The sequence below is a fragment of the Bolinopsis microptera genome, chromosome 7 (assembly GCF_026151205.1).
Source record: "Bolinopsis microptera isolate Bmic1 chromosome 7, MBARI_Bmic_1.0, whole genome shotgun sequence".
Classification (NCBI taxonomy): Eukaryota; Metazoa; Ctenophora; class Tentaculata; order Lobata; family Bolinopsidae; genus Bolinopsis; species Bolinopsis microptera.
Window position 1 is genome coordinate 2,222,033 of NC_087078.1, and position 16,093 is coordinate 2,238,125.

At 39.7% G+C, this 16,093-nt stretch overlaps 3 protein-coding genes across 5 annotated transcripts in view; 2 read left to right on the forward strand and 1 right to left on the reverse strand.

Moving 5' to 3' along the window:
- LOC134818378 (protein argonaute-2-like) overlaps positions 1 to 10,711 on the forward strand; it is a 49,239-nt gene extending 38,528 nt beyond the window's left edge. The window contains exons 2-16 of one of the 2 annotated variants that reach the window (XR_010160642.1): positions 3,770 to 4,023; positions 4,172 to 4,357; positions 4,476 to 4,637; positions 4,746 to 4,980; positions 5,185 to 5,356; positions 5,516 to 5,887; positions 6,110 to 6,277; positions 7,535 to 7,646; positions 7,830 to 7,958; positions 8,258 to 8,511; positions 8,646 to 8,749; positions 9,171 to 9,285; positions 9,547 to 9,658; positions 9,886 to 10,034; positions 10,315 to 10,711. Coding sequence is in view for 1 of the 2 variants with exons in the window: in XM_063827898.1 (XP_063683968.1) it covers positions 3,795 to 4,023; positions 4,172 to 4,357; positions 4,476 to 4,637; positions 4,746 to 4,980; positions 5,185 to 5,356; positions 5,516 to 5,887; positions 6,110 to 6,277; positions 7,535 to 7,646; positions 7,830 to 7,958; positions 8,258 to 8,515; positions 8,646 to 8,749; positions 9,171 to 9,285; positions 9,547 to 9,658; positions 9,886 to 10,034; positions 10,315 to 10,391 (2,580 nt within the window). In the remaining variant the exon portion in view is untranslated. Of the gene's footprint in view, positions 1 to 3,769; positions 4,024 to 4,171; positions 4,358 to 4,475; positions 4,638 to 4,745; positions 4,981 to 5,184; positions 5,357 to 5,515; positions 5,888 to 6,109; positions 6,278 to 7,534; positions 7,647 to 7,829; positions 7,959 to 8,257; positions 8,516 to 8,645; positions 8,750 to 9,170; positions 9,286 to 9,546; positions 9,659 to 9,885; positions 10,035 to 10,314 lie in introns of both variants that reach the window. The other variant, XM_063827898.1, reaches the window with a different exon arrangement.
- Positions 2,541 to 3,626, forward strand: LOC134818386 (uridine-cytidine kinase 2-like). The gene has a single exon (XM_063827912.1). It carries the CDS (start codon positions 2,675 to 2,677, stop codon positions 3,431 to 3,433), a length of 759 nt encoding a protein of 252 aa, XP_063683982.1. The 5' UTR covers positions 2,541 to 2,674; the 3' UTR covers positions 3,434 to 3,626.
- Positions 10,712 to 11,421: 710 nt separating the features above from the next.
- Positions 11,422 to 16,093, reverse strand: part of LOC134818381 (eukaryotic initiation factor 4A-III-like) — a 64,217-nt gene continuing 59,545 nt past the window's right edge. For both annotated transcript variants that reach the window (XM_063827905.1, XM_063827906.1), the window contains exons 12-14: positions 14,009 to 14,137; positions 12,302 to 12,454; positions 11,422 to 12,109 (exon numbers count right to left, since the gene is read on the reverse strand). In XM_063827905.1, coding sequence (XP_063683975.1) covers positions 11,963 to 12,109; positions 12,302 to 12,454; positions 14,009 to 14,137 — 429 coding nt within the window. In that variant the 3' untranslated portion in view covers positions 11,422 to 11,962. The remainder of the gene's footprint in view (positions 12,110 to 12,301; positions 12,455 to 14,008; positions 14,138 to 16,093) is intronic.

The window sequence follows — 16,093 nt, forward strand, 5'->3', positions numbered from 1 at the left end:
CATGCTATCGCATAACAGGTTTCTCGCATAATTTGTCAAGAACATTGTACTTGTATACGTTTTTCCTCTCTTTCAGTCGAATCAGAAATCATAACAAATCGAACTGCACGGCAATAACATGCGTCACCAGTACAGTGGCGTAACGAAAGGCCCTGCTGACCCCGCTGTGCAGGGGGGCGCCGTCTTAGGGGGGCGCCAAATCGTCGTTTGAATGTGGGACAATTTCGAAAACTTAACTAAAGTACTAGCAAAACTGCGCGTTTTGCTCTAGATACACACTTTTTTAGAGATTTTACCGGCGTATTCTCTAAAATCACCTAATTTGTTCAATTTTAGGGAGGGGCACCAAAAGGGGAGGGGGCGCCAACAGGGGGGCGCTTTTTTCGGCAGGGGGCGCCAACAGGCAACGTTACGCCACTGCACCAGTAGTTGATAGTACAAAACATAGCACAGCATAGGTACTTGGCAGACAGTTAAAAATAGCGCTCGATTTTGACACAATTTTAATATATGCGCGGCACTCGCTTAATAACCGATTCATCCGGATTTGTATTTGGTCCATTAAATGGTTGTAACCTAGCAAAACGCGCGCCGAGTTGGTTTAATATTTGAAACAACTATTTTACGAGTATCACCCGTTATATTAAGCCCATAGTTGTGCGTTTCATATTTCAGGAAATACAATTAAAATATTTGTATGAATAAAACCAATGTTTGTGTTGAGATTAATAAATTGCAATATTTGAATAGTAAATGTGGCAACCCAAACTGACACCAACGCGAGGAAGTTCAAACGAGTTCAGGCATTGGCATTGAGAATGATGTCTGGTGCCATGCCTAGTACTCCCTTCATCGCACTGAACCACCTCACTAACACTCCAGATATCATACTTTTCCTGAGAGGTGAAGCAGCAAAGGGCACAGCCAGGCTTCAAGCATATGGAAGCCTAACCCTCGAAACTATCGCCCCCAGAAAAGGTACCATCACAACTCACACCACTATCAACAAACAATTCATGGTAGACCTCAACATACCACCCAAAGCAGAGAGAGACCTATCTATACCAACCATGATGCTTGAACGACGCTTCACGGTCACCACTCCTGGAGCTGACAACATTGGATATAGAGGCTCACTCCAAAACACCATCGACAACATCCCCAGTGAAACCATCACCTGCTACACAGACGGGTCACGCACAGACTCAGGTAGCGGGGCTGGTTATATTATCACCACAGACAACAACAACACTACACTAGATGAAAGATCATTCAAGCTTCCCGATTATTGCACCGTTTATCAAACAGAACTCACTGCCATCATCGAAGCTTGTAAATATCTATCAACTTATACAAACACACACATCATCATATGGTCAGACAGTCTCTCCTCTATTCAAGCCATATCCTCACCTTCAACGAGGAGTAGGACTACTAGAGACTGTTACGACACCCTCAATACACTCGGATCCACTAACACCTTAGAGATCAGATGGATAGCTGCACACATTGGATTGTGGGGTAATGAAAAAGCAGACGAGCTGGCCAAAAATGGTACAACCAGTGAATCCACTTTGAATTGCCCAATTCCACAATCTTACATCAAACGCCTGATCAACGACAAAGTCACAAAACTTAATCAAGAATCATGGATTACTGATGGTCCCAGACACACTAAACTAACACTTGGACATAAAAACATCAACATCATCAAAAATCTCAACACTACACTCAGTAACAACAGACAAAATTATAGAACTGCAGTGCACCTCATCACGGGACATTGTGGCCTCAACAAACACCTACACACCATTCGCAAATCAGACACAAGTGCTTGTCCTAAATGCGGCGACGAAGAGGAGACTGTCTCACACTTTCTCGGACAGTGCCCGGCTATTGCCCAAATAAGAGGTCAATATTTCCGGGACTACTACCTCTCTGTCAATGACATATTCGACAACCAACACATCTCCACCATTGTCAACTTTACAAACCACACTAAACGCTTAGTGGTGCCAGAGGAGTTGGACCAGACAGGTGTAACATAGCGACTACTTTAACGCCGTCTTATTTCGCCTCTCTCTTCCACACTCAACCACCACTTAAGCGTTTATCTATGACACACCCCACAACACTTACCATCATCCTTGATTACACATCTTGATTCCACTGGCATCCTCCCACAGGACTGCCATACCCCAGAGGTAGGCAAAGCATTCATATGCTATCCTCTCGTGGGCCAACCAGGCCCAGCCTCTCTTAAAAAAAAAAAAAAAAAAAAAAAAAAAAATAGTAAATGTTTGACTTTGAAAGCTTTTGAATAACAATCATTTAAATTTATCAAATAGCAATATCAAATTATATTATTAAACCTTCATCAAAATATAAATATTTTATTCAAAGGTGAAATGAATAAATAAAAGGTGCGCATCCATAATTATTTGAGTTGAGCCGCGCATACTTGAGCTAATAAATTCAAGATACTCCGCAAGCGTTTAATGTTCTGGTTCCTCTGTCAGTAGCTTTTTATAGATACATTGTTAGACAAATCCTGTAGATTTGGTCTTACACCCGTCAGGTTGTTTCCGTTACCGTTGATAAGTCGTAGCCTTTTGTGAACCATATTTCATAATACACAAATAACCTATCTTAGATAACAGCTCAGGACTGTTTGATGGCTAGTATGAATGGAGATGTGAGGAACGGTCTACATGCCAGCTCCGGCAGCGACAGCAGCAGCTTTATCATAGGCGTTGCTGGCGGCACAGCCTCTGGGAAGACAACTGTTTGCAAATGCATCATTGAGAGCTTAACTGATAAAAGTATGAACAACCGAGTAATTATTCTTAGTCAAGATAGTTTCTACAAGCCTCTGACCCCTACTCAGATTCTGTTGGCTGAGTCCGGGCAGTACGATTTTGACCACCCAGACGCTTTTGACACCGAACTCATGTTAGAGAAAATTCAGCAAATTCGAAATGGTGAGACTGTTGAAATCCCTATCTACGACTTCGTCCTTCACCGCCGATCAGACGAAACGTATCAAGTTTTCCCTACGGACATAATTTTAATCGAAGGCATTTTAGTTTTGTACATCAAAGAATTGAGATCTTTGTTCGATATTAAACTATTTGTTGACACTGACTCAGATACGAGGCTCTCCCGCCGAGTACAGCGTGATATCGAATCTAGAGGTCGTAAACTGGAGACCGTTCTCACTCAGTACACCACATTTGTGAAACCAGCATTTGAGGAATTCTGTCTCCCAACCAAGAAGTATGCTGACGTCATAATCCCTCGTGGAGGTGAAAACAAAGTAGCAATTGGATTGATCGTTCAACACATCACAGACTTACTGAACCATGTTCCTATGATAAATACTGGTCGAAGGAGAAAGCGATCTTCTAGGAAGCTAAGCAACACTCTTCACTAAATTTTTTTTAAAACCGCTCGCGCTTGTTTATACCGGTATAATTTTTCCTTTTGATTAACTTATTCTTATTTGAGTTGATGAGATAACAGCTTTTCGTATTTGATTTTATAAAGAATATTTGATTTTGAGCCGTTTTCCGATTTAAAGATAATTTTCAGATTTTTATATTATATTTGTATTCGTACAACTTTGTGTCTAGTAAGTTTATATACGATTGTAAATTCTCTTTGTGTGCCAATCTAAAGTACATGTAAATTAAACAGGATTCAGTAGATTACATCGTCAACCGTATAATATGTTACAATTAACAAAGTGATCAACCTTATTATCTTCCTTAGCAAGTACAAGTAAAAAAGAAGAAATGTCTACAGCTTTCGACCGTACGATGGCCTGTAAGGCCGTGGTACGACCCGGCTTTGGCAAGGAGGGTCGACCCATCGATCTCTTCGCGAATTTCTACCGAATGAAGTTTAACCCAAGGATAACCGTATACCATTACGACATCGAGATCGAGCCTAAGTGCCCCAAGTTCCTGAAAAGGAAACTTATCCACAAATTCGCCCAAGACAACAAGGCGACCCTGTTCAAAAGTAAGCAATACTATCGAACTTAGCTATCTCCGGAATATTTTCCTTCAGCTTCAATTAAACATTCGGCAGTATTCATTACACCTTCATTGTACATAACAATTTCCTCGTTTAAGAAGATAACATTCCATTAAACCCCACCCTCTTTCAGACGGTCTGCCCGTTTACGACGGAAACAAGAATGTCTACAGCTCTATAAAGCTGCCAGTAGGAAATGAGGCTCAGTCTGTTGAGGTAGAGCTGCCCGAACAAGTCGACTCCAAGGCCAAGAAATTTACGATTCAAATCAAGTTTGCAGCATCAATAGACATGAGTTGTCTAGAACAGGTCTTGAAAGGTAAGTTCCAATGCCAAGTTTTATCCCCTGTAATCAAATGTGATAAAATTGAAATATTTTGAAAATAATGATTTAACTGCGTTTTAACTATTACATTTAAAACAACCCGTTTCTGCAGGCAGTGGATACGGAGATATCCCCCAAGAGACCCTGGTTGTAGCTGATATTGTGCTCCGTCACTTTCCGTCCATGAGATACACGGTAGCTGGCAGGTCCATGTACCAGCGACCTGATGCCAACAAGAGGGTCACCCTTGGTGAAGCAACGGAGCTTTGGACCGGTATGTAGCCGGCTGAAATGGGTTGAGCACTTTAAACTACTTCAGAACTATTCAATTTTCAATATCCAACCCCCAGCCCCCTCCCTAAGTCTGAATTCTAACCAACAGGAATCTACACCTCTGCTCGACCAAGTAACTGGGGACTGGTACTGAACGTTGATGAGAGCCACACTGCTTTCTACGAGGAACAGCCCGTCCTGGACTTTATGGCTAAGCAGCTGAACATGAAAGGACCAATCAACGCTAACTTCAATCTGAGGGATGCTGATAGGATTATCCTTGAGAAACATCTCAAGTTTTTGAGGGTTTCCGTCAAACATCAGGCCCAAAAGCGGCAATATAGGTATGTTGATTTATTTCAATTGTATCATCGAATACTTTTAATTGAGTTCCAAGCATGAATTCGAATTTTTAAATTTATATGAGATCTTCTACACAATTAAACGTTCACAAAACTTATTACTTATTTTGAGTCAACTATGTTTGTCTCCGTCCTTACGCCTTGCATGGTTTAAGGACCCCCTTCTATTGTCCACATCCTCACCAGAGTCGAGAAGCTGACCAGCAAGACCGCTAGCCAGATCTCGTTTGATGTAGAGGGCCGCAAAATGAGCATAGGACAGTACTTCAAACAACAGTATAATTATACACTGAAGTACCCTCACCTACCCTGTATCTGGGTGTCTCCCAAGGAGAAAAACACTTTTATCCCTATGGAGGTGAGGAATTATTTTACTAGATTTGTTGATATTTTAATAAGATAGTTGCCATGTTTTTAATTCGAGAAAGAAATTATTACACTGACTTATATTTTGAATCTCCTATTTCCCAAGTTTTCATAAAACCGTTACCACAGCATAAAAATATCCCTTATTCAGGTATGTGACATCGTAGCAGGTCAGCGCTGTGTGCGAAAACTAACCGACAACGAGACCAGAAACATGATCCGTGCCACTGCTAAGAAACCACCATTGAGAAAACAAGGAACTGACGAACAAGTCAAAAAGATGCAGTACCCTGCCGACCCCTACCTCAAACAGTTTGGGTTCGAAGTGGATACCTCAATGGTGCAGATCAAGGGTAAGGTTATTCAGCCTCCCAAGTTGGGATACTCCAATAACCAGGTGGTAACTGCTCAGGGTGGAGTATGGGACAACAGAGGGAAACAGTTCTTCAGAGCACTCAGCATTAAGAACTGGGCCATGCTCATGTTCCCTCCGCAAAACCAGTGTCAGACTGCTGATGTTAAGGTTAGATTTGAAATCATTTACTCTGATCTAGATTGTGTTGTGGGAAATATATTTGAAGTTGAATTATATGTGAAAGTTTTGTTTCCTTCCGTAGCATTTTTTAAGACCGAAGAAGCATAATTTAATTGATGCTGTTTCACTGCTCTGGAGCTGCTATGTGACAGTTCAAGGTTTGGTGACAGTCAATGTAAATTCCTCCAACTTACACATACAACCTTTCAGGCGTTCTGTGACGTGATGATCAAAGTAGGAAGAGATAACGGAATGCAAATAGCACAGCCCTCTTACGTTAAATACCTCCGTGAGAATGAGATTCAGGCTGTGTGTGCGGAGATCAAACAGAAAGCTGGAGGAAACCCAATAGATTTGGTTTACTGCATTCTACCCAGGGTCAGTTAAATGAGGTCCCCTTGATTTCTGTGTAGTACATAGATATAAATATTTCCAGTTTTAATGGTCATATTGACGCCTCTTACACTCTGTGTACTTTCCAAAACTCAAAAATACAGTTGCAAGTGTACAGTGTAGTGATAGTGATATTATCAGTATGCGACTTCAGAATTATTCGTTGTTTAAAAATATATATAAAGAAGTACTTAGTACATTTAACAAGTTAGCTAACTCTACTCCACTACTTAGTACATTTAGCAAGTTAGCTAACTCTACTCCACTACTTAGTACATTTAGCAAGTTAGCTAACTCTACTCCACTACCTAGTACATTTAACAAGTTAGCTAACTCTACTCCACTACTTAGTACATTTAGCAAGTTAGCTAACTCTACTCCACTACTTAGTACATTTAACAAGTTAGCTAACTCTACTCCACTACTTAGTACATTTAACAAGTTAGCTAACTCTATTCCACTACTTAGTACATTTAGCAAGTTAGCTAACTCTACTCCACTACTTAGTACATTTAGCAAGTTAGCTAACTCTACTCCACTACTTAGTACATTTAGCAAGTTAGCTAACTCTACTCCACTACTTAGTACATTTAGCAAGTTAGCTAACTCTACTCCACTTAGTACATTTAACAAGTTAGCTAACTCTACTCCACTACTTAGTACATTTAGCAAGTTAGCTAACTCTACTCCACTACTTAGTACATTTAGCAAGTTAGCTAACTCTACTCCACTACTTAGTACATTTAACAAGTTAGCTAACTCTACTCCACTACTTAGTACATTTAACAAGTTAGCTAACTCTATTCCACTACTTAGTACATTTAACAAGTTAGCTAACTCTACTCCACTACTTAGTACATTTAACAAGTTAGCTAACTCTACTCCACTACTTAGTACATTTAGCAAGTTAGCTAACTCTACTCCACTACTTAGTACATTTAACAAGTTAGCTAACTCTACTCCACTACTTAGTACATTTAGCAAGTTAGCTAACTCTACTCCACTACCTAGTACATTTAACAAGTTAGCTAACTCTACTCCACTACTTAGTACATTTAACAAGTTAGCTAACTCTACTCCACTACTTAGTACATTTAGCAAGTTAGCTAACTCTACTCCACTTAGTACATTTAGCAAGTTAGCTAACTCTACTCCACTACTTAGTACATTTAGCAAGTTAGCTAACTCTACTCCACTACTTAGTACATTTAACAAGTTAGCTAACTCTACTCACTTTTTCAGAATTCCAGCAGCTGTTACCCGCGTATTAAGCATGTGTTTGAGAACCAAAACGCTATCTCAACTCAGTGCATGGAAATGAGGAACATGAAACCACCAAAACCTCAGACTATTGGTACGTGTTATTTTACATCAAATTTAAATGTGGAGCTCAGTTTTACAGTTTTACATTTTGACCCGAGGCATAAACTTGTTTTTGCTATTACTATTACAACGAGAGCCTCAATAATAATCTCTTCACGTGTACTACCTTAATAGGCGATGATACTCTGATTAAAAACTAACTGTTTATCCGCAGGTAACATCCTACAAAAGGTGAATACTAAGTTAGGAGGAGTCAACAACATTGCAGCTGATATGATCAACATTCCCATCTTTAGCAAACCCTGTATAGTGATGGGAGCTGACAACGCTCATCCAGCTCAAGGTACCCTCAACCCCTTTACCTTCAACCCCTTTACCCTCAACCCCTTTACCCTCAACCCCTTTACCCTCAACCCCTTTACCCTCAACCCCTTTACCCTCAACCCCTTTACCCTCAACCCCTTTACCCTCAACCCCTTTACCCTCAACCCCTTTACCCTCAACCCCTTTACCCTCAACCCCTTTACCCTCAACCCCTTTACCCTCAACCCCTTTACCCTCAACCCCTTTACCCTCAACCTCTTTACCCTCAACCCCTTCAACCTCAACCCTTTTAGCCCACTGTAACCCCGTACCCTCCAGGAGAAGGCAGCCGACCCAGTGTATCTGCTCTAGTAGGCAGCACGGACAAGTTCGCTTGTCGCTATGCCACACAAATCGGTATCCAGAAGACAGACGGAAAGAAGGTCAGCAGCCCAGTTATAGAGAGCCTACAGGCCATGGTTAAGAACATGCTGATCAAGTTCTATCAATCTGTCAAGACAAAACCTCAACGTATTATCTTCTACAGAGATGGTATCAGCGAGGGACAGTTTTATCACGTCATGCTTTTCGAGGTTTGTTTAGAGCTGTAATGCTGGTTAGTTTTCTTTTCTTATTGCCTCTATTTTCATCTAAAGCCAGCTATTCTAATCTGTACTAAATTTATAATGTTTGTCGTTTTATTTTCACCTAAAGATCTTCTCGCCAGCTGGATGCAATAAAGAAGCTTGTCTTGAACTGGAGGCAGGATACGCTCCTACCGTCACCTACATTGTCTGCCAGAAACGTCACCACACAAGACTTTATGTTCAGGTAATTTGTTTTAACGAGAATGTTCGGAGTTTGATTTGAGCCGGTAATTTGATTTACACGATGTTATTGGAGCCGGTAATTTGAGACTTCCAATGTGTCCATTAATGTCTGATGTGCTGTTCAAACAAGGTCAGATATGTTTATTGGATATCTGTTATAACTCACAGGGAATTGTTTACTTAGCGGCCACTAAGTTATAATTATTATTCGTTCCAAAAACTGTAAACGAGGAAAGTTATTATATGTTGGAATCTATCAGAGGCCCGGGATTGTAGCCGGGCCTGGGAATCTGTATTACAATAACAAACATTTTTGATGGGATAACCTATGAAAGAAAAGTTATGAATAACTTTTGTGGGGTAGAGGCTGGTCCTAACCAACATTCCAATAACACTACTCTAACCTAATGTTAACATTCCAGAACCCACGTGATGGAGACAGATCTGGAAACGTACCCGCTGGAACTGTAGTAGATCAGGGTGTCACTTCAACTACTGACTTTGACTTTTACCTCAACTCTCACCAAGGAATTCAAGGTTGGCTTACTTTCACTTACTTCCTGATATCTGAACTATGTTTTTTTAAACAGTGTTACTGGTATATTTTGCAAAAAAAATCTTTTCAGATTCCTGGTTCTGACTATTTAAGATTAGTAACAAATTAAACCATTATATTTCTGTCACTTATTTCAAACTGATGCAACCACATTAAGTGACGCGGACTTAAATATATGGTCTTTAAATTATCAAACATATTTGAGCTATTATTATATCACATAACCCTAACCCACTCCTTAGGAACGAACAAGCCAGCCAAGTACCATGTACTGGTTGATGAAAATAGATTCCCAGCTGATATGATCTACAAACTTACATATCATCTCTGCCATGTTTACGCTAGATGCACAAGGTTAGTCTACAATTTCTCAGTAGTACACAACACATTATGAAATACATAACAATTCCAGATCTGTATCTAATTATTTAATTCTCTTGAAAGAATTATCAATTAACTGATAGATACATCAGATTTATATCAATTTATCTTTAGAATCGTTTATAAACTAATCAATAATTGAATGCATATCCCCATTCATCACAAGAATTATTAAATAACTAATTGATAATTAATTTCAGATCTGTATCCATCCCTGCTCCAACCTACTATGCACATCTAGCGACTGACCGAGCCCGAGCCCATCTCTCCAACTCAAAGTACAACTTTGACAGCTCAGATGGAGCTAGCTCTGTGGGCACTGCAAACAGGGGCCATGGTGCGAGTAGACGTGAGTTAATTGATAATTAATTAATTAGCTGATTGATGATTAATTATAAGTCTAGACGTGAGTTATTGGCTATTTAGTTCGTTTTAAATCTTGATGTGAGTTTATTTATCATTAAATTAGATTTTAATCTTCTAATAATTTAAATTGCTTTAACGCTCACATCTTAATTTTCGGCGTTATTTGATGATAAGTATAACTGGATTTTGAGTGTAATTTGAGATAAAAATGAAATTGATAAGTTTCACGTATCTTCGTTGATTTTGAAGTTTTTATTTTTCAGCTGGCCAAACCATTGAAGAGATATTGAAAGATATCAGCCCACACGACGCAACCAAGAATAAGATGTACTGGATCTAAATAGGTTCATATATGAACTGAGATAAATAATACGAGACAACACAAAAACTTTCATAAATTCTTTTCTTGATTGTTCTTCATTATAAATTAGTTGAGAGTTGATCGAAATGATCGTTGATTTAAATGTTAACTGCTTTTTCTTCTCGTTTTTTTCTGAAGCTGCAAATTTGATTTTATTTCAAACGAATAAATATTATTCGTTATGATTTTTAACTTTTTAAATCAATGGGTATTACTCAGCACAGTATATTGTTTACATTATTATGCTTTCAAAATGTAACAAGTTATCAACGTTTTCAAATCATACCTGCTTGTCAACATATGGTTTCTAACTTGTCAACAAATTGTGAGCACATTTTGACTAGAACTTTACATAACTCCTAAACTAATCGATTAACATTCGATAAATTCGCTTTTGGCAAGGTACCAATAGTGGAGGGAACAATTATTGTTTCCTGCACTAAAATCCGATGGGATAACGGTAAAATAACCAGTTAGCAACACAGATCCAAATCTGCTAGCTAACCAATTCCAAGGAAGCCATGTGTGGGCTGGTAAAAACTTAATGGCTGGTCGGTTGACTGTCAAGACACTCCAAGGTGCTTATTGCTAGCAACTAATCCTTGTACAGCGCTAACAATTTTGCAGCATTTAGTCAGCGCGCGCAGTTATATATACATGCGGCTCAGTCAATTTAATACATGATCGAATGGCATATTTCATCTGAGTCCTGACTAGACAGACAGTCTTGGTAATCCATCTATCTAATAAGAATTGTGTTGATCGGCAGACTCAAGTACGTTTTATTCAGACATAATTAGAGCTTTTCCAGGAGACCCCCGATAACAGATAAGTTTCATCTTGGAATTTGAGTCTGGGTACATATTGACAGAGCAAAATCTTCAAACTTCATTTAAGTGCAATCTTTCAGCTACTTATATATGAGAGTTACGAATCGCTTAAAACATCGGAACTTATGCAATTCCCAGGTTCTGGATATCTTGATTTACAAAGCAATTGAAAGTTACCAAGCGATTTGAATAAAGATTAGTATCAACTAATTCAAGACATATTAAGTAAACATAATATTTCATACCGCCTTTCGTATCATCAAAGCTGCAGCTACAGCAGAAGCAGCAGCATGTGCAGACACCACACGTTCGATGATCGATCCATCGAAATAAATTGTGAAAGTAGAGGTTACGTACGAACTTTATGCGACACATTCAGAAATTGAAAAAACGCGCAGACATCTTCACAATGAAAACGTTCGGCGGTGCGTGCAATGGTACCAGAGGAAATTTGCCCGGGAAACTGGACTCATACGACTAAAAATTGAAAACATCCTCTTTAATCAACTTGAATACCTCTTCAGTGTCAATATTATTTATAATATTCAGTAAAATAAAGTAATAAATTACAAATATCTGTCAGAAAAACCCTCAAAACACAGTTCATTTCCACCCTCCACTATACTACATAAACTCATGAACTGTCACAGAAAATCCGACGAGAGTTCTTCATAGTATTTCAATTCCATCAGTTAACTTAACGATCATTAATTTATAAATTCACCCACCACAGTACTCAATAAACTGAGATATAGAATCTGATTCGTTAATGTTTCTAAGCGGAGCTGTTATATCTGGATTCTTTGCTATGGGCAGGAATTCTGCAATAAACTCTGGACTGTATGGAGATGTAGTGACCTCCATTACCTGCAGCAAATTGTATTGTTTTTAAAAATCTCATTTATTATTATCGGTACAGAAAATGAGGGATTTATAATATGCTAATAAAACATTCCTCTGCAATATCCATGAATACGAATGTATATTATGTTCCTCTATCAAAAGTTGATAAACTAGTGTCTTATAACTTTTGAAGTAATAACTAAACTTCAGACAAACCTCTGCAGCGAAATGTCTAATAAGGGATTTGTCCGCTGTTTCGTGGTCGAGACAATATCTCATATACTGAATAACAGGGATCACGTGGCCCACACAAAGTAGGTGTACCATCCTGTCTATTATCATCTTCCTTATCTCTATCTGCTCCAACTCCTACAAACGCTTTGTCAGTGAAGTTTACATATTACATTGGTAATAAGGGTATTACATATTCAATAATGAGGATTAAAGGATGAGGGGACCTTAGAAAAAGTTTTTTTCTCGTGCAAATCCTTTTATTACATTAATCGTATAAACCACTTTAGTGAAATCCGCAAAGTTGTATTTCATTCGCGCGCCGAGATATCCAGCTAAAACAATTTGAACCTGTGACGTCAATTATGTGAGTTGCTCTGATCCGCGCATATAGAAATACAGGTAAAATGAGCGTGCGGGCCGACTAAATTACTAATTAAGAATACATTAACAATTTACGATACGAACGAGCCTATGTCCAATGGAGAGGAGACTTTTTATGACCGGTTGAAAAAAGAATTATCACCCTACGATAACCATGAGCCGAGATACACCTGGAATAAGATTGAAGTCACACAGAAAGGCATGTAAATTATGTATATTTATAGCTCCCAACGTAACACCTAGCAACTCCCTGTTTCGTACCACAGTTGATATATCAACATGTCATATCAACACAACACGGTCCTAATAAAAATGGATCGGGTAGGTATGAAATGCATGTCTTCATTCCAGTTGGACAAGCACCAAGCACCAAGCTTTAAAAGTTCTAACTCACTATGTGACACTACTTATAACGTAAGCAAGATTTGCAACTATTACACCAAGCAATATTATACCAAGCATAGCAGACGAATACATCCACATTCGTTACGCTTTACATTCAAGTCACAGCAAACTAAAACGGTAAATTATAAATGAGTGTACAACTAAAGGCCGGTACACGCGCAGTGTCAAACCGCACGTGCGTACTCAGATAGGACTAGAGGCGCCAAGGGCCAGCTAGTAAAATGTCTTCTACTACATCATACATTCTTTTTAATTGTGTCCATATCGGGTTTCAAACAAGTCAAAACAAAATAGCAGTTTGTGGTTTAGTTAGCGGATGCTACTTATCTTAGCTATTTATAAATAGAAATACCTACTACAACTACAAGAAAGCCTTTCTGAGTTACATTTAACTATTATTATTAAAGAGAATTATTCGTAACTTAGACTAATTCAGTGCAACCAAAGATACCGCTCTCGCAAACGCCAAAGGTAACACGACGTAATTAAAACAGAACAGAAAACAAAATGTTGACACGAGCAAAGGTGAAAGGGTGCGCGCGCACGTTGGTCTTAACACATAAGTGACGTCACAGCCCAAAATTGCTATCAGCCAATAGGAGCGCGGCGTGATATTGCACGAATTATCGATTTCACAGTCCGGCGTATTTTTTGATTCTACACACTTTCACAGGACTTAAACGCGAATATTTGGAAGTAAATTCTAAGGTCCCCTCATCCTTTAATAGTAGCATTTCGATTCGTTTTCAATAAGATTGCAAATAACGCGTAGTATAATGGGACTTTAATTAAAGACAAACTTGGTGTTAGACTTAGATAAGAACATTTATTTAATTTAAATTCACCGGAGTCTAACATACTAGTTTAGCTAAAATAAGTTATAAATTCTTCAAATAATCGAACCTGTAAATGTTCATGGGATCGCTCAAAGAGTGGTTTTAGAAACTCAAACACTGTTTCGTGATGTAGAGGATGGTTATTTGCAATCTCGTCTATCATTATCAGGTGTAAGGGCACGGAGTCGGTTACTCCCTAAAAACAATGATATAGCTAATAGCTATGAAGAGTTGGTAATAGCCCCCCCCTCCCTATGAAGAGTTGGTATTAGCCCCCCCCCCCTCCCTATGAAGAGTTGGTATTAGCCCCCCCCCCCCCTCCCTATGAAGAGTTGGTATTAGCCCCCCCCCTCCCTATGAAGAGTTGGTATTAGCCCCCCCCCCTCCCTATGAACAGTTGGTATTAGCCCCCCCCCCTCCCTAAGAAGAGTTGGTAATAGCCCCCCCCCTCCCTATAGCTATGAAGAGTTGGTAATAGCCCCACCCCCCCCTCCCTATGAAGAGTTGGTAATAGCCCCCCCCCCCTCCCTATGAAAAGTTGGTAATAGCCCCCCCCTCCCTATGAAGAGTTGGTAATAGCCCCCCCCCTCCTTATGAAGAGTTGGTAATAGCCCCCCCCCCCTCCCTATGAAGAGTTGGTATTAGCCCCCCCCCCCCCTATAGCTATGAAGAGTTGGTATTAGCCCCCCCCCCCCTCTATGAAGAGTTGGTATTAGCCCCCCCCCCCTATAGCTATGAAGAGTTGGTATTAGCCCCCCCCCCCCTCTATGAAGAGTTGGTATTAGCCCCCCCCCCCCCCTATAGCTATGAAGAGTTGGTAATAGCCCCCCCCCTCCCTATGAAGAGTTGGTAATATCCCCCCCCCTCCCTATGAAGAGTTGGTAATAGCCCCCCCCCCCCCTCCCTATGAAGAGTTGGTATTAGCCCCCCCCCCCTATAGCTATGAAGAGTTGGTATTAGCCCCCCCCCCCCCCCCCCCTCTATGAAGAGTTGGTATTAGCCCCCCCCCCCCCTATTAGGCAAGGAAATATAACAATGAAGGCCAGACTAAGGGAACAAATTTTATCAACAAGTTTACTATACCGTTTTAATGAATAAATAATACAAAGTATTATGAATTTTCATCAAGATTGGGCAAAAAATTACTGAGTTATGAGCCAAAAACCATATGACCATATTTGGGCATACGCACCAAATTTGATCGATTTTGGCCCATAAATTTTGAGTTAGGCCTTTAAAAAAATTTGGCGGCCAAATTCCAAAATTTGCCAGGCATTTTACAGAATTTGGCCGCCAAATTTTTTTAAAGGCCTAACTCAAAATTTCAATACAAGAGATAAGGTCGAAATGCGATTCTACGTTGATTCTGAAAATTTCATGTAAAAATATTGAAACCCTATTGAGTTCTATTGTTTTGAGCGAAATCAGTTTTGCAAATATCGCGAACTGAGATATGGACGATTTAGTTCATTTTTGTGATTATTTGAACACAGAATCCACAGTTAGGTAGATACTGAGCTGATAATCATAGAGAATGTGTAGTTTAAGCTTACCTTTCATATAAAGTTGGTTTCATTCAAAAATATTGATATTTGACCAATTTATATGCCAAAATTGATCAAATTTGGTGCGTATGCCCAAAATATGGTCATATGGTTTTTGGCTCATAACTCAGTCATTTTTTGCCCAATCTTGATGAAAATTCACATACTTGTTCAGGGGACCACTAGCTACAAGAAGAGCACATAAAATCTGGGTTTTGGGCATGTCCAGGGTATTTGGCTAAATTGGGCCTAATTTGAACCAAATATGGGCGTGGCTGCCCCGCGGGCACCGTTTGGCGGTTGGGGTCGGGGACCCCCTCAAAAGTTCGGTCACCGGTCCTAGTTTGTTGGTCAACTGCTATCTCGAAACCAAGTTTCACAAAAAAATCAGGGTGAACCCCCCCCCCCCCCCCCCCCCCCTTAAGACGCAATGAAACTACCGGACTGCGATGTATGGGGACTTGCCACCCCATGGCAACATTAAAATATATCGACTCTGTTACATCGTTTCCTGTTAGTATAAAATCCGTTACAAAATGAACTAGGATCTGGCAACATTCCGAATTCACTATAATATCAAAAAGAAGCGGATATGTCACGTGATTTTA